Consider the following 16,743-nt stretch of genomic DNA (forward strand, 5'->3'; position numbering starts at 1 on the left):
CCCCTGCCATGGGCAGGGACACCTCCCACTAGCCCAGGTTGCTCCAAGCCTCATCCATCCTGGCCTTGGAACACTTCGGGGAGGGGACAGCCACAGCTTCTCTGGGCACCCCGAGATGAGGTGCAGTGGGGATGGAAACCTATATCTGCGCCCAGGAGGTCACGCAGGAAGGCCGGGGCGGCGTGCTGCGCAGCTGCGATGGACTGTGTGTGCCGGTGTGCGGGGACGGGGCTGGGGGGAGCGGGGTCCGGGACACCCGAAGGCACCGGAGCTCTTCAGAACCGGGGAGTGGCGACGGGGCCACCTCCCCCCCGCTAGGTGTCGCGCTGCGGCGCGGAGCTGCCCTCTCACAACATGGCTGCGGTGGCTTCACCTCTCCGGGCCTTTCCCCCTCCTCCCTCCTTCCCCCCCGGGCAGGGGCCGGACGGGCCGCGCCGCCATATTGGCTGTTGTCCTGGCTGCGGCGGGCGGCGGGCCGCGCTCGCCATGACTCGCAGGCGGAACAAGGCAACGGCGGCGGCAGGCGGCTCCGGACCTCGTCGGGAGAGGCTAGGGGGTTCCGACGCTGGTCCTCCTCCCCCACCTCCGCCACCGCCGCCGCCGCCACCGGAACCGCCCGCCCCGCCTGAGCTGGTGGTGGCGGCGGGCAGCAGCGGGGAGCCGGGCAGAGCCACCGCTCAGGTACCGGGTTAGGCTTTGCGGCGGGGAAGGGGCTGTCTCTGAGGGGATTTCAGTCGGTGCCGGGATTGGGCAGGACTTCGGGGGGAAGAAGAGGGGAGCGGAGGCCCCGGGCCCTGTCCCATCCCCTCCCAGATCCCGGTCTCGGAGCATCCCTGAGGCACCCCCACTTCGAGGCCCTCGTGCCCCCCATCTGCCTCGGGAAGTGGTGGTGGGGAAGTCCCGATGGAGCCAGGCTGCTGGGATGCACCTGGGTGTCTGTGGGGGGAACCCAGGCTGAGGTGAGAGGGGAAGCCTTGAGCCCTTCTCCTGGGGGAACTTGGGGTGGGTGTGAGGGACACTTCATGCAGCATGGTGGGGCTGGACGGGTGAGCGGGCAGGGCTTGCCCTTGGCTTTGCTGGGCTAGGTGGTGGAACCGGCTTGTGGCCATGGGTTGCAGATGCGCTGAGCTGCGGCGGGACTCCGGGATGTCTCCGGCAGATGGGTGGGGTGCTGGGGGGCTCACGCTGCGGTGTAACACGCCGGGGGATCGTCTTTTCCCAGCAGTCGGGGAAAGCTGGTCTTGCCGGGGACGGTGCCTCAGCCAGCCAGGCTGTCGCCCACCATTGCACGCTGCTCCCCCTTGTCAGGACCAGCAGCACAGGGGCAAAAGGGCTCTTCCACCCGCGGAATCTGTGTCCCTGCGTGCAGGGAGATCTCACAGCCCTGTTCAGGAGAGCCATGTGCGCTCTGGAGGGCAGAGCCCTGGGCTCAGGGACAGGCATGGGCGGCGTGGCCATGCTCCAGTGGGTGTTCCCACAGCTCCTTCCTGCGGGAGGGTCCAGCCCTGACACGGGGCCGTGGCAGGTGGTTCCAGCATCTGCCCAACAAGCCCCGGGCTGGCTCCCGCGCCCCTCGCTGCCTGACATCCCTCGACACACCTGGCTGCTGCTGCTGCTGCTGCTGCTGCCTGCTCCGGATTGGCGGGCAGGGGGCTCAGGGGTGGGCTCCGGGTCCAGATGCGCTGGGTGTCTTGGGGAGAGCCGTCCTCTCTCTTGCTGTGCACAGCAGTGGCTGTGCCTGCCCCTGCTGGGACACGGGGAGGCCTGGGAGCCCCCTCCCTCTGTGGGCAGCCAGGCGGGTGGGCAGGGGAGCCGTGCCCCCCCCTCTGCTCTCCTTGGCCTCTGACCTTTGCTTCACCTTGAGCCTGGGAGACGCCATCTGTTTCGCAGCAGCGGTTCAGCGTGCAGCTCATTGTCGCGGGGCCCCGCCGCAGCGGCAGACAATGGGGGCCCCCTCGCCCGCGCCACGCTGGGCTCGTCACGGCTGTCAGGGAGGGCTGCATCCCGGCTTCTGCCGCAGTGCTGGGCGGGAAGCTTCAGCCTGGCCACCCCGTGAGGGGAGAGCACGGAGCAGGGCTGGGGGCTGCACCCCACCCAGGCGCATCGGCTCGGCCGGCTGCACAGAACAAAGAGGCGGGAGGGAGGGCTCAGGTAGGGAGGGGGTCAGCGATGGACAGTGAGGGGGGTTGTGGCTGACAGACCCCCTGTTGTATCCGTGTGTGGTGGTTTCTTTGGGTCTTGCTTTGCACTGTGAATCTCCTTGGTCACGCTGTACCAGGGGTGATAGTGGAAGCTGCTGATGGCCTCCTGGACTTGCTTGGTGGTGGAGATGGCTCTTCAGCATGGCATGGTTTTCCCAGGAGTCCAAAACACTCCCAGCTGGAATGTGACAGGCTTGTAGCAGCTGGGCACCCCTAGGCTGCTCTTCTCCAATGGGAGAAGCTGCAGTCTGACTTGTACCCAACAGGAAATTCTGTGTTCGGTGTCAGTATCTTAGGGTCTCGTTTTCTGCCTCATCTCTCCGACCTGGGGCCCTGCTGTGTGGCATCTCACACCTGGAGTGAGTCCTGGTCTGTGTGTCCTCCTGCAGGTGCTGCCCACCACCAACCAGTCCGTGCAGACATGCTGCCTGCTCTGTCACCGGGAGCGCAAGGACTGGGGAGGGCCGTCCCACAATGGGCTGGTTTCCCCGGGTGAGAGGCTGCCACCGGACTTCGTGCCAACGCTTGTGCAGAACCTCCTGGGAGAAATGCCACTGTGGATTTGCCAGAGCTGCCGGAAGAGTGTGGAGGAGGAAGAGCGACGGGCAGTGCAGGAGCAGGCCCTGGCGGTAAGTGGTTATGGAGCTGGGGTTGGAAAGGCTGGGGCTGTAGCTGCCAGGACTGTGGCACTGGCCATCCTACAGTGCTGGCTGTGTGTGTGGGTGCAGCGGAGGGGGTCTTGGTGCCAGTGCCCTGCGGCCAAAGGCCTTCCCTCCCAGATCTCTGCTGCTTCACTCCACGCTTTTCTTGATAGGTCTCGTTATCCCACACATCCTGCAAGTCACAGTCTTGTGGGGGTGGCTCCCACTCCTCTTCCTCCTCCTCTTCTTCCTCCTCGTGCCATGGGAACTCAGGGGACTGGGACCCCAGCTCTTTCTTGTCTGCTCACAAGCTCTCGGGCCTCTGGAACTCACAGCACACCAACGGGACCGTGCAGGGCAGCCCCCTCGGGGTCCCCCCAGCTGCACTAGGTGAGTTGAAGCCAGCTATGGGGTTGAGCAGAGCTTTCTGCCTGGTCCTTGGTTTAGTTGGTTGCCTTCTGGGCACACCAGTGCCGACGGGATGCCTGGGTCCATTGGCAAAGGCAGAGGGTGCTGGGAGTCAGCCCCAGCTCTGCTTTTCTTCCAGGTGACAAGCACCCCGGCCTCGCTGTGTCTCCAGAGTGCGGCAGCCAGGCGCCTGCCGTGGCGCCGGGACTCAAGGCCTGTCCCTACAGCCACGCAGCCTCCCCTGCCTCCAGCAGCGCTGCCCCGGGCTCTCCTCTGCCTACCTCACTCGACTTCTGCAAGACACTGCCGAAGCAGTTCAAAAGCATGTGCCGGAGGGCCACCCCGCCAGGTGAGTGCCCAGGGGCAGGGACAGCCTTCTCCTCCCAGCCTTTGCTGCCCCAGCACTTTCCCCTTGCTCTGCTCTCTCTGGGGCAGGGCTGAATTCTGTAGGGAGATGGGTGCCACTGAGGTCTTTCGCAAGCCAAGATGGCTTCTAACCCAAGCACCCTGCTTCCTGTGGGGGGGCAGGGTTTGTCCCAAGGCCTGTGCAGATGTGGTGGGGGGTTCCGAGCCTGGCTCTGGCCTGAGTTGTGACAACTGGTGTCTAACTGTCTCTGCCCCTGCCCTTCTGCAGGTGAAGCCTTCCACTCCTCAGAGCATCATCAGCACTCGGACCTCACTGCTCCTCCCAACAGTCCCACGGGCCTCCCCTCCCAGCCGCCAGCGCTGGTCCCCTCCAAGCAGACGCCTGCCCACGCGGGCCCCTTTGGCTCGCCCCCCCACGTCCCGCTGGGCACCTCCCCACAGGCCGCGCTCTTCCCTGTGCCCAGCGCGCAGGCGGCAGCTCCGAAACCGGCATCCGAGGCCCCTCCTGCTGGCACAGTCTCTCACAGCCCGGGGTCGTGTAAGAGCCCTCACCTGCCTCCTGCCAACGTGCCCCTGCTGAAGATGCCGCCGCCGCTGTCGGGCTGCACTCACCCCTGCAATGGGCACTGCAGTACGTCACTCATCCCTCCTCCTGCCTCCCATCAGCTGCCCAGCACAAACAGGTGAGTAGAGGAGCCCTCCCTGCTTCCAGCCTCTCCTCGCTGGGCCACGTGCCCTTTTTCCCCCTGACCCCTGCCCACGGATGTGCTTTTCCCTGCGGAGGGGACCGGCTGCCCTGGCGTGGTGGTGCAGAGAGCCTCTGTGTTTGTGGGCCCATTCCGCTGCTGCAGACCCCTGGTCTCTGAGGGTTGAGCTCTTTCTCTCCCCACGTGTCTTCTCCCTGCGGTTGTCCTTTAGTAATGTGGTGCAGAAGAGACTGTGCTTGCTCCTCCTCCAGCTAAAAGACGCAAAGGAACCGCCCGGTCAACCTGCTGTTGGCCAACAGGACCTTTGTCAGTGAGACCCGTCGGGCAGCCGTGGCACTGAGCAAAGGTCCTCAAGAAGATGAAGCCTGTGGACTTGTGGTTCTGCTCGCCTGCTCCCCTGGCCCGCTTTGGGCTGCCTGTGCCCCGGATAAGAGAGAGCACGCTGAGTTGCGGGTGCTGGTTCCTCTCCACTGATTAGCGCTCCCTGTGGAGGGACAAGCCAGGTCCCGAGCTGGAGCTTGAGGAACGGCGCTGTGGGCCGTGCCCTGGCCTCGCTGTCTGTGAGCTGGGTGGTCTGTGCCTGTGGGAGCCGGGCCTGCCTGCACGTGGGGATGTCTGGCAGCTGCATGCAGTTCCAGCGTTTCTCACCTGTGCTACCCACCACCCCCAGTGAGTACCGCTCCCTGCCCTGCAATCAGCTTGTGGCCTGGCAGGGGACACCGCTTTCTGGAGCTCTGGTGCACCAGCCTTCTGCCTGCCAAAGGCCCTGGGGGGCAAGGAGCTACTGCTGTCTTCTGCTGTGGTCTCCTCTGGCATCTCCCCTGGAGGAGGAGAATGCAGGGGAGGGGCTTTGTGTGCCCTGCAAATCCTGCTTGGGCACAGGTTGCCCTGGGAGGGGTGTTCCTACATGCATAATGTGGGGCAATTTTTGAGCACCCCTGGCTCCTGCTCACCTCTTGCTCTTCTCTCCTTCTCCTCAGGGACCCCTCTTGTAAAGGGCACAAATTCCCAAATGGTACCAGCTGCCACCCGTCACAGCCGTGCGAGGCCGACGAGGGTCTCGGGGAGGATGAGGACAGCAGCTCGGAGCGCAGTTCCTGCACCTCCTCCTCCACCAACCAGAAAGATGGGAAGTTCTGCGACTGCTGCTACTGTGAGTTCTTCGGCCACAACGCGGTGAGTGAGGGGATGGTCTGCAGACACCCCCAGTCCCTACACTCCTCTCTGCGGCGAAATGTTCTGCAGTCTGTACGCCGAGAGCGCGGCGGTGGGAAGGTCTGGCCATGGCTGTTCCCTGCTGGCGTGCGCGTCCTTCCTCTTCATTTCCATCCTGCCTCATCAGCCTGCTGGTCCCCTTGCTCCTGACGTGCAGCCGCCTGCCCTGCCCTGAGGCTCGATACAGCCGGCCAAACCCTGTGGCTTTGTGGTGGAAGAGTTCAGTGGGGGCTGTGTTGACTTGTCTCACCGAGACCTCGGGGAAGGGAGTGGCTGTGGGGGAGCTGTGGGGGAGCCGGGGCTGCCTGTGTGTCTCCCTGGCTGTGTGTGCCTGCCTGGCTGACAACACTCACCTTCCACAGCCCCCGGCCGCTCCCACCAGCCGCAACTACGCTGAGATCCGGGAGAAGCTGCGTTCACGCCTCACCAAGAGGAAAGAGGAGCTGCCACAGAAACTAGGGCACAACAACAGCTCGGGAGAGCCCGCTGTGGATCACCGCAATGTGGACGAGCTGCTGGACTACATCAACAGCACAGAGCCCAAGCCCTTGAACAGTGCCAAGGCAGCCAAGAGGGCACGGCACAAGCAGAAGAAGAAGGTGAGGCTGGACAGAGGGAAGTGCTACCTGGGGCAGGAGGGAGGTAGAGGCAAGAGTGTTCCTTGCAGGGCTGTGGAAGATGTGGGGTGGTTGTACTGAGTGCTGGCTCTTGGGTTTGCTGCCTGTCCAAGCTGGTGCATGGCTAGCCCCGTGGCTCACTGAGCCAGGCCATCAGATCCTTATGGTACCTGTGTTGCAGGAGAAGGAGAAAGCACAGCTGGAAGCGGAGGCCCAGAAGAGGGCAGAGCGTGCCCCCACATCCAGCCAGGCCAGGGAGCCAGCTGAGGAGAAGCTGCTGGAGTGGCCGGAACTGGAGCTGGAGCGGGTGAACAGCTTTCTCAGCAGCCGCTTGCAGGAGATCAAGAACACTATTAAGGACTCCATCCGAGCCAGCTTCAGTGTTTACGACCTCAACCTGGATGTCAACGACTTCCCCAAGAAGGCAGCTGTCCTGGAGCAGAAGAACCTGCTCTCCCACCTCAATGGCTCCTCGGACCTACAGGACATAGACCTGGCCCTGGCCCCTCTCAGCCTGGGCCCTGCCAAGAACCACGCGCTGCTGCGGGGAGAGGTGGGGCCCCGGTGGGGCGAGGGTCCCGGGGAGCCGTCGCCGGCCGAGAACGGGGTGGTGAAGCGTCTCAGCGCCGTCCCCAGCCTCTCCCGCATGATCTGGGTGCAGTCCAAGGCTGCGGACTCTGCCACCGACGGCAGCGGACTGAGCCCGGAGCCCAAGGATGGGCCGGTGCCCAAGGGGCCGCCGGAGCTGCCGGAGCCGGTGCCTGCCGGGAGCCGGCAGCGGAAGAACAAGCGGCAGAACGGGCAGGCAAAGAAAGGGGAGGGCAGCACGGCGATGCCCGGCAGCCAGGCACAGCTGGAGAGCCCCGGTGCAAAGGGACAGGTGCTGGGAAATAAAAATTCCTCCAAGGCGAGCGCCCCGGAGCCGCAGCGGGCTGGCGGCTGTGCCGAGCTGGGGGAGAGTGGCAAGGGACAGCCCTGGGGCTGCGGTGGTGCCAGGTCTGAGAAGGAGAGAAGCAGCGAATGGAAAGGCCGGAGGGGAGAAGGCAAAGCCGAGGTGCCAGAGCCATTGGCACAGCAGCCTCCAGCCCTGGCTATGGGGGACCGGCAGCTGCCTGCTCCCCCTGCCCTGGGGGGCTCCCCCCAGCCCAAGGGAAAGAATAGGAAGAGCCGAAACAAGGTGGAGAAATCCAATACCTCGATCGGTGAGTGCTGGGGGTGCTGTCACCCTGGCCGTAGCCACATCCCCTCCCTTTCCCATCCCCTCCCTTCCCCAATCCCCCCTGCCTGCAGCCCTGACCCTTCTCTGCCCCTCTGCTCTGCCAGATGATGTGTTCTTGCCCAAGGACCTGGACGGGGCAGAGATGGACGAAACTGACCGAGAAGTGGAGTATTTCAAGAGGTGAGGGGGCAGTCCTGGCAGGGCTTGGGGAGGGGGCAGAGGGGGCTGGTGGGTGACCGGGGCCGTGCTCTCCCTGCCAGGTTCTGCCTGGACTCGGCCAAGCAGACGCGGCAGAAGGTGGCGGTGAACTGGACCAACTTCACCCTCAAGAAAACCACTTCCAGCGCAGCCCAATGAGGTGCAGGGCAGGGGGGGCCGCCCCCACCTGTGGCTGCTCGCCTCTCCCCACTGTGTCCCCAGCCTCGCCTCGGTGGGCTCCCCTCCTCCTCCGCGGGGGGCCCCGGTGCTCTCCTGCCCCGCGGGGACCCCGGGGCTCTCCCCGTCCTCCTCCTGCCCCCCCCCGCGGGGTCACCCCCTCAACCCCCAGCCGTCCCGTCCTCCTCTCCGCGGGCGCCCGTCTCCCCGGGCCGCGGGGAAGGACCGTGCTGGACCCAATAAAGAACTTTTTAATTTTTTATTTTATTTAAACACCGCTGTCTGCTGCTTTCTGCCGCGGCGGGGGAACGCGTTGGGGGGAGGCATGCGCCTCCTGCGCAAGATTGGCCGCTGAGGCGACCCGTTGGGTTCTGTTGCTGGGCGACGGCGCTTGCATCCGTCACTTCCGGCGCGGGCGTTTGCATCCGGGGCGGAGCGGCAGCTGCGGGGAGACGGCGCCATGGAGGCCGGGGCCGACAGAAAGGTAGGGCCGGGGCCCACCTGGCCGGTACCGGCAGCTCTGAGGGACCGGGACCAGGTCCGGCTTGGCCTAACGCCACCTTTCCCACAGCGGCAGCGGGAGGAGGCGCTGGAGACGTCCGACCTGTCCGGGGAGGATGATGACGACTACGTGCCCTACGTGCCCGTCAAACAGCGCAAGCAGCAGATGGTAACGGAGTAACGGGGCCTGGTGCTGCCGGGGGAGGGCTCTGAGCTCCCTCCCGGCGTGGGGCCGCTCACTCCGCCTCCACCCGCTTCCTTCCAGTTGCAGAAGCTGCTGCAGATGCGGCGGAAGGTGGTGTCGGAGGAGGAGCAGCGGGACAGCGGGAGCGAGCTGCGGGGCGATGAGGATGACATCCCCCTGGGACCCCAGTCCAACATCAGCCTCCTGGACCAGCACCAGCACCTTAAGGAGAAGGCTGAAGGTAGGGGAGCAGCTGGCGGCAGGACCAGGTGGTTTTTGGGAGGGACTGAAAACTCCTCACTGTGTCCCTGATTCTCCCCCCAGCACGGAAGGAGTCAGCAAAGGAGAAGCAGCTGAAGGAGGAAGAGAAGATCCTGGAGAGTGTAGCTGAGGGCCGAGGTGAGTCAGGTGGTGGGAGCTCTGTGCCTCTCAGACCTGTCTGCAGGGCTGTTGGGGCAGCAGGGGTGTCACCTGGCTGGTTTAGCTGAGGTGGTGCTGTGTCAGCTGCAGCCCGTGGTGCACCCAGAGGGGCTGTTGTTGTGCAGCTCTTCCTCCTCTGTCTCTATCCATTATCTCCCAAACTGTTTGCTGGAGAAGTTTGCTGGGTTAACCTTGGGGTTAAGTGTGCCTGGAGACTGTGAGCTTACTCTGATTGTGTCACTTTTGTTCTTGCAGCTTTGATGTCAGTGAAGGAGATGGCAAAGGGCATCACCTACGATGATCCCATTAAGACCAGGTGTGTTTTACAGTGCAGAGGTTGTCTTTCTGAAAACATTGCTTTTTCGCAGCTGAAGAGATCTGGGAGGCATGCAGCCCTCTCTACAGCTGCTGCCTTTTTTCTTGCTCCACTGCCTGGAGAATGCAGCTGTACATAAGATCAAAGCATCCTGAGTCACCTCAGGTGTTGTTTTACACACAGTAAGGTTCACTAGAGCACATTTTTGTTAAACGTTAGGATTTGAGGTCGATCTTTAGATCTTGGAGGTGACTAAGCTGGAGTTTCCATGAACCTCTGTGGGTGCTGCTGCCTCTGGACCCACAGCCTCATCCTGCAGCACCTCTCTCTGTTGCCTTTGCAGCTGGAGAGCCCCACGTTACATCTTGGGCATGTCAGAAGCCCGTCACGATCGTGTGCGTAAGAAGTACCACATCCTGGTGGAGGGGGAGGGCATCCCACCCCCCATCAAGAGCTTCAAGGAGATGAAGTTCCCTGCAGGTGGGCAGGGAGAGGAGCCTGGCAGGGTGGGGACAGACTTCTCCTGGGAAATGGGAGTGGAGCTGTCAGAACTTTCCTGTGTAGTGTTAATGGGGTTGCAGCTGACAGTGGTTGTGTCACCAAGGGGTGTTTGTCACTGGTGGAACTGTTGCTGCAGGGATGTGAGTGGGAAGAGAGGATTTCAGGTTGTGAGCGTGTGTGTCCCTTGTTCACTGACAGCTATCCTGAGGGGTCTGAAGAAGAAAGGGATCCAGCAGCCAACACCCATTCAGATCCAGGGCATCCCCACGATGTGAGTGCTCTGTCCCCATCTCAGAGGCACCCCACGGTGTCCCTGGTGACCGGTGTGCCCCGTCACCTTGCTCAGACACAGAAATCTGAGCTGTTCTGGGACATGCCTGGGACATCAGCCCCATTTCTCTGCCAGCCTCTCCGGGAGGGACATGATTGGCATCGCCTTCACCGGCTCTGGGAAGACCCTGGTGTTCACCCTCCCGGTGATCATGTTCTGCCTGGAGCAGGAGAAGAGGCTGCCCTTTTCCAAGCGAGAGGGACCCTATGGACTCATCATCTGCCCCTCTGTGAGTGTCGGGAGGGAAGTGAAGAAGCTTTGGTTGCAGTCCCAGCTCCCCCTGCCTGCAGGCGGAGGAACAAGCAGGTTTTGTCTCCACAGCGGGAGCTGGCCCGGCAGACCCACGGCATCATCGAGTACTACTGCCGGCTGCTGCAGGAGGATGGGCTGCCCCCCCTGCGCTGTGCCCTCTGCATCGGGGGCATGTCTGTCAAGGAGCAGATGGAGACCATCAAACAGTGAGACTTACGGGGGGCTGTGTGGCTGGAACTGTTTTCTGGCAGGGAACTTAAGGGGCTGCATGGTTTCAGGGGAGCGTGGAGGCGGAGTTGATGTGCCAAGCAGGTGTTACCTGCCTGGTGTGGTGCTGCGTGGGGCAGGAAACTGGAGTGGCTGAGCAGGGCTTTCTCTTGTCCTGCAGTGGTGTGCACATGATGGTGGCAACCCCTGGCCGCCTGATGGACCTGCTGCAGAAGAAGATGGTGAGCCTGGACATCTGCAGATACTTGGCCTTGGATGAGGCTGACAGGATGATTGACATGGGCTTTGAGGGGGACATCCGTACCATCTTCTCATATTTCAAGGTACTGAGCTGGCACCACCCGGGCACCCCGAAGCTCATTCCCTGCAGCTGCCTGGTTGGGCTCAGTCCCTGCCTGCACCATGTTCCCTGTGCAGGGCCAGCGTCAGACCCTCCTCTTCAGTGCCACGATGCCCAAGAAGATCCAGAACTTTGCCAAGAGTGCCCTGGTGAAACCCATCACAATTAATGTTGGGCGAGCAGGTGCTGCCAGCCTGGATGTTGTGCAGGTGAGGTAGCTGGGAGATCCTCCCCTGTGCCTGTGTGGGAGGACAGCACTGGATGCATCCCTTCTCAGGGAGCTGGGGTTCACAGCTCTCCTTCCCAAAGTGTTAAGGGATACCAAGCAATGGTAATTTGTTTGCTGCCTGCCTGACCCATCCCTGTGCTTGTTTCTAGGAGGTGGAGTATGTGAAGGAAGAAGCCAAGATGGTCTATCTCCTGGAGTGTCTGCAGAAGACCCCACCACCTGTGAGTACTGTGTTCTGGCTGCTCTGGCAGCACCACAGCCCCAGGGCCTGGCTGTGGGGCTGTGCCAGGATGCTGCAAGGCTCTGCTGTGTGATGAGCCATGATCCACATACGAGCAGGTCCTGGGCCCAGAGCTATTGTGTGCTCTGCTTGGCAAGAGGATGTGGTCTTCCCAGGGGCTGTGCTGGTGCCAGCCTGCAGAAGGGCAGCTGTTCCACTGTGTCTGTGCTGCCACAGGTGCTGATCTTTGCAGAGAAGAAAGCAGATGTGGATGCAATCCATGAGTACCTCCTGCTCAAGGGCGTGGAAGCTGTGGCCATCCACGGAGGGAAAGGTCAGTGAGGGTCTTGGGGAGGCCCTGCCTGACCCTGCTCCTGCCTGGGTGGTCCCAGTGTGGCCATGGGAGGTCCCAGTGTGCAGCAGTTGGTGATGGGGTGAGGAGCAGCAGCAGTTGGTGATGGGGTGAGGAGGGGCTGGAGTAGTGTCAGGAGCAAACACCACGCTGCTTGTAGGAGGCATAAACAGCACAGAGGCCCCTCTGCTCCTTCATTTGAGGAAAGGCTGTGTAGGTCCTGTCACTGGGGGAGCTCCAGTTGAGCAGTGCTTAGCTCTGAGGATGCTGTGGTAGGACTGGGAGCTTTGCCCTTGCTGATCTCTGCTGGGTCTTCACAGATCAGGAGGAACGGACAAAAGCCATTGAGGCTTTCCGGGATGGGAAGAAGGATGTCCTGGTTGCCACTGATGTTGCTTCCAAGGGTCTGGATTTCCCAGCCATCCAGCATGTTATCAACTACGACATGCCAGAGGAGATTGAGAACTATGGTGAGGGACCAGGCAGGGTGGGCACAGAGGCCAGTGAGGCTCAGTGCTGATCTCTGTGCTGGCCCAGTGGCTGGGGGTAGGGATGTGTCACACTCTGTTCACCCAGGGCTGATTCTCTGTCTGTCTGTCTGTCTCTCTCTCTCTGCAGTTCACCGTATCGGGCGTACAGGTCGTTCAGGCAACACTGGCATTGCCACCACCTTCATCAACAAGGCCTGTGGTGAGAAACAGGGTGGGGGTGGGAGCAGGCAGCTGGGTGATGGGGCTGCCTCTACCTTAGCATGGCAGTGTTCCCATGCAGGCAGGTGGACTGTGGAAGGCATGGTGAGATGGTGGCATGGGGCAGTGTCCCTCACAGCTTCTGGGGCTGTGTCTGATCTGTGTCTCTGCCCCTAGATGAGTCAGTGCTGATGGACCTGAAGGCCCTGCTCCTGGAGGCGAAGCAGAAGGTGCCACCTGTGCTCCAGGTGCTGCACTGCGGGGATGAAACCATGCTGGACATCGGAGGTGAGAGACCCTGGGCTGGCTCAGGAATGTGCTGTGGGGCTGTTGAGAGACTTGGGCTGTGGACAGGACCCCCAGCTCCTGTTGCTCAGGCTCCCAGGACAGTTCCTGCTTGTCTCAGGGCTGTCACTGCCTGGCCACATGGGCAGCAGCAGGGGGGGCACACTGGCGTAGCCCCTCTGTTGGGTTGGGGGCTGCAGTCCTGGCGTGGCACAGCTCCCCCTGACCTCCTCCCTCCCCTTGCAGACGAGCGGGGCTGTGCCTTCTGTGGTGGCCTGGGCCATCGCATCACCGACTGCCCCAAGCTGGAGGCCATGCAGACCAAGCAAGTCAGCAACATCGGCCGCAAGGACTACCTGGCTCACAGCTCCATGGACTTCTAGCCCTGGGGAGCCTGCTGCCCTTCCCCCTGCACGGGCTGTGGTTCCCTTTCAGCCGCCCTCACCTTTCCCAAGCCCAGGGCCTGTTTGCACTGCTGTGGCTCCTTTTCCAGGCATTTGGCCACTGCGGGAATGCTCTTGCCAGCTCAGCCTGACAAAGCTCTTGCCCAGGGGAAATGTGAAGCTGTGCTGCAACAGCCCCTTACATCAGCAGCACTTGGGCAAGCAGGTAGTGCTGCCTGAGGGGAGGAGGAAGCCCCAGATGAGGTGTGGCCAGCTGCCAGTTGCCCTGCAGTGGTGTGGCCGGGGTCTTGCACCCCTCAATTCCTCTAGGATTCCTCTTACCCGTTTCTGTTCCTGTGTTTTCCAAATGTGCTCCTGTGCAGCTGGGGTGAGGCAGAGCACGCGGAGCTCCTGTCGGGTGGTCCCATGGGTGTTTCCTGTGCTCTGCCTGCACGTGTTCTGCCCCATGGCAAGGGGGAGGGCAGATGGACAGACACCTCCTTGGCCCAGGCTCTGCCCCTCATCCCACACACCAGAAAGGGGAAGTCCCTGTGAGAAGGAAGTCTGCCCCATGCAGTTACTTTGACTGCAGCAGTCACATTTTCTCAGCTGCTGGTAGCCCCAGTTGTGACCCATCCTTGTGCTGACTGCTGGGGCAGCACTGGGCCCATGGAGAGACCGGTGATGGATGGCATCCTCTATGTGCAGCACTGCAAGTTTGGAAAGGTAAAGGGTGGATTTGGGGCTGGGTACAGGGTTTGCCCTCATCTCACTTGATGCCAGGCCTAGGTCCTCAGCAGCCCAGGAAGGGGACACTGGAGTTGGATCCCTCAGAGCTGCCTTCGGGGCCCTGGGCTCTGCAGCCACAGGAGTGGGGCTCTGCCTGTGGCCGAGGGGACTCAGCCATGCAGGTTCCTGCTGTGTGTGGGGTCCCTGTTCTCTCTTGGTCACCGTGTGATTTGCAAGGAGACAATAAACACGTGTTAATGAGGCACAGCTTCAGTGTGTGTGTGGGAGCAGGGCAGCACGTGGGACAGGGCTTGGTGTCCAGCCCTTCGCTTGGCCCTGGGGTCTGGTGCCATCCATGGGGCACCCTCTGTGATGTGGCCCAGTGCTCTGGGCCCTCAGGGTGGGCACCAAGTGCCGAGCCCTCTGGGCATGGTGTGGGTGATGCTGGGGATCCTCAAAGGGTCAAACCAGTTCTGGGGAGCTGTGAGATGGGTGGTGGCAAAGCAGGTCCTGCGGGAATGGTGATAGCATCCTCCTGCCTTGACGGAGTGGCCGTGCCCCCAAGGGAGGGTGCTGGGCTGTGATAATGCCCCTGGTCTCACTGCCAAGTGCAGACCATATCCTGGAACCGAAGTGGGCAGGCCCTGCAAGTGCTGGGCCAGCGTCCTGTGTGTGGGAGGCTGGTGGCAGGAGGCATTTTGGTGCTTGGCTGCATCTGGTTCCTGCAGGGTGGAGGCTTGGCTGAGCTGTTGAGGTCCATGGGGGCCTGTGCCGCCCCCCTATCCCATGATAGCTGGGAAGGTGCTGGTGCTGCAGAGCCTCCCCTGGGAGGAAGCTGGCTGTGAGCTGTAGGGCCTGACTGCTTGGCAGATGTGAGGCTGCCAGAAGGAGCCCCAGCAGCTCAAAATTGCTTTAATTTGCATCAGGGTCTGTCCTGAGAACAGCTCAGAGCTCAGCTGCAGCAGCGGCAGGCCAGCACTTGCAGTGGGGAACAAAGAGCAGGACCCGGTGCTCAGCAAGCCCGGGAATGAGCGTGACTCACCCAGAGGGCCATGCTGAGCTCACTCGGGGCAAGGCTTCTCAACCCAGTTTTGAGACTGCCTTATCCCACAGCCCTGGGGGTCTGCACTGGCCCTGTCTCTTTGTGCCCTCCTGCAGCACCCTCCAGGTGTGGGCAGGGACCACCCTTGTGCCCCCAGACAGAGGGCAGCATGGCAAGGACACAGCAGGCACCTTTTACTGATGCTTTTTCCCTTCCTCTGTGTCCTTCCCACTCCTCAGAGGTCCTGGAGAAAGATGCGAGCCCAGCTCTTTGCTGCCAGCCCCTCTGGTGTGGCCCGCATGGAGAAGTTCGACGTGCGGGATGATGGCACAGTGCTGGAGAAAACCTCCCTGCGGCGGGGCACCCGCCGGGTGATCCGCCTCTCAGACTGTGTCTCTGTGGGTCCAGCAGGCACAGAGAGCTGCCCCAAAGCCACCTCTGCCTTCTACCTCACCACCACAGAGAAGAGCTACGTGCTGGCAGCCGAGCAGCGGGATGAGTGGATTGCCCAGCTCTGCCAGTTGGCCTTCCAGGTACTGTGGGGTTCAGCATAGCTGGGACCCCTCCTGCTGCTCCTGGCTTGGGTGAGCCAATGGGATACAGGGAGTGGGGGCAGCCGAGGGGGTCTTGTGCAGCCTTGATCCAGGGGCCCCGCTCACATCCTTCTGTTTCAGGGTGCAAAGGAAACAGCACAGAGCAGTGCCAGGACTCAGCCCAGCCCCGCTGTCCCCATGGAGGAAAACTCCCTCTACTCCTCCTGGCAGGACTGTATGTGCAGGGGCAGTGAATGGAACCAGGGTGGGCTCTAGCTCAGTGCTGCAGTGCTGACCCCAGCTTTGCTCTGCTCTTGCAGTGACCGAATTCCTGGTGCTGGTGGTCCAGACAGATGCTGCCACCCGCTGCAGCCTGCATGGGCACTATCTGCTCTCTGTCCTGCCACAGAGTCTGACACTGAAGGATCTGCAGTCCCGCCAATCCCTGCTCACCTGGCCCTACTCCTTCCTCCGCAAATTTGGCCAGGATCAGGTGGGTGTACCCCTCCCTTTCCGGGGTTGCTGGCTGCCCAGGATGGATGCCAGCCTCTCACCCTGCCCTCTGGCCCCACAGACCATTTTCTCCTTTGAGGCTGGCCGCCGCAGCGACTCTGGCGAGGGCACCTTCACCTTCAGCACCCCGCGGGCCCCAGAGCTCTGCCGGGCTGTAGCTGCTGCCATCACTTGCCAGCAACAGGGCAATGACACCCCCGACCCCCGTCTCTTCTGTGCCCCGGACCTCCATCTCTCCACACAGAGCCTGGAGCCCCACCGCTGGGGCTCTGGGGCAGAGGAGACCCAGCCCAGTCCTCCCCTGGGGGGTGCACAGCCTGCCTCCCACCCCCCTGCCAGCCTCCTCCACTTCACTCCACCAGAGCCCGTGGGCACAAGCCCCATCGTCTATGCCTCCATCGCTCGGGGTGAGCAGCTCCCCTTTGGGCCGGGGCAACCGCTCCCCAGTGAGCACTGGGCTACAAGGAAGCTGCCCCCTGAGCATCTCTACGAGAACATCTTCACTGTGGAGCTGGGTCCTGCCGGGACAGAGGAAGAAGAGGAGGAAGGGCAGGGGGGGCTGGGGTGCCAGCATGTCCCCGAGGGCCACAGCAGTGAGGAGGGCCCCCTCTATGACAATCATGCTGCCCTGGCCCAGCCGCCGCGGAGCAGCCCCCAGCCCCCGGAGCAGCGCTGGGGCCGTGGGGGGCAGGAGGCACCGCCGGGACTCCCCGGGCATAAGCCCCAGAACACCCTCCGGGCCAAGCTGGTGCGGCTGCTCAGCCGGGAGACCCACGGACCGCGGGACTGGGCCTGAATGCGGTTCGGTGATGCGGTGAATAAACAACTGTGCCGGACCGGGCTCTGCTGGTGCTGCGCGGGTCGGTACAGAGGCCGAGCGGGGGCATCCCTCAGCTCCCCGCCAGGGGGCGCCGCCGTGCTCGCTCCGCTCCCAGCCGCAGGCGGT

General features: G+C 62.7%; 3 protein-coding genes across 3 annotated transcripts; all 3 read left to right on the top strand.

Annotated features, from left to right (window-relative positions):
- The first annotated feature begins 400 nt into the window (after nt 1–400).
- Nucleotides 401–8,022, top strand: FAM193B (family with sequence similarity 193 member B). The gene is made up of 10 exons (XM_071758740.1): nt 401–681; nt 2,591–2,830; nt 3,016–3,232; nt 3,390–3,599; nt 3,885–4,299; nt 5,304–5,499; nt 5,901–6,137; nt 6,337–7,357; nt 7,479–7,554; nt 7,635–8,022. Exons 1-10 carry the CDS (start codon nt 487–489, stop codon nt 7,729–7,731), a joined length of 2,904 nt encoding a protein of 967 aa, XP_071614841.1. The 5' UTR covers nt 401–486; the 3' UTR covers nt 7,732–8,022.
- Nucleotides 8,023–8,072: 50 nt separating this feature from the next.
- Nucleotides 8,073–13,976, top strand: DDX41 (DEAD-box helicase 41). Its single transcript, XM_071758762.1, has 17 exons — nt 8,073–8,233; nt 8,321–8,419; nt 8,516–8,675; nt 8,759–8,833; nt 9,110–9,170; nt 9,514–9,650; nt 9,870–9,942; nt 10,078–10,231; nt 10,324–10,460; nt 10,643–10,805; nt 10,900–11,031; nt 11,201–11,272; nt 11,509–11,605; nt 11,944–12,093; nt 12,242–12,313; nt 12,490–12,600; nt 12,844–13,976. The coding sequence occupies exons 1-17, from the start codon at nt 8,210–8,212 to the stop codon at nt 12,978–12,980; spliced, it is 1,854 nt and encodes a 617-aa protein (XP_071614863.1). The 5' UTR covers nt 8,073–8,209; the 3' UTR covers nt 12,981–13,976.
- On the top strand, nt 13,575–16,633 carry DOK3 (docking protein 3). Its single transcript, XM_071758767.1, has 5 exons — nt 13,575–13,706; nt 14,991–15,284; nt 15,426–15,519; nt 15,605–15,777; nt 15,859–16,633. Exons 1-5 carry the CDS (start codon nt 13,650–13,652, stop codon nt 16,591–16,593), a joined length of 1,353 nt encoding a protein of 450 aa, XP_071614868.1. The 5' UTR covers nt 13,575–13,649; the 3' UTR covers nt 16,594–16,633.
- The last annotated feature ends 110 nt before the right edge of the window (nt 16,634–16,743 follow it).

Source organism: Heliangelus exortis, chromosome 15 (genome assembly GCF_036169615.1).
Source record: "Heliangelus exortis chromosome 15, bHelExo1.hap1, whole genome shotgun sequence".
Taxonomy (NCBI): Eukaryota; Metazoa; Chordata; class Aves; order Apodiformes; family Trochilidae; genus Heliangelus; species Heliangelus exortis.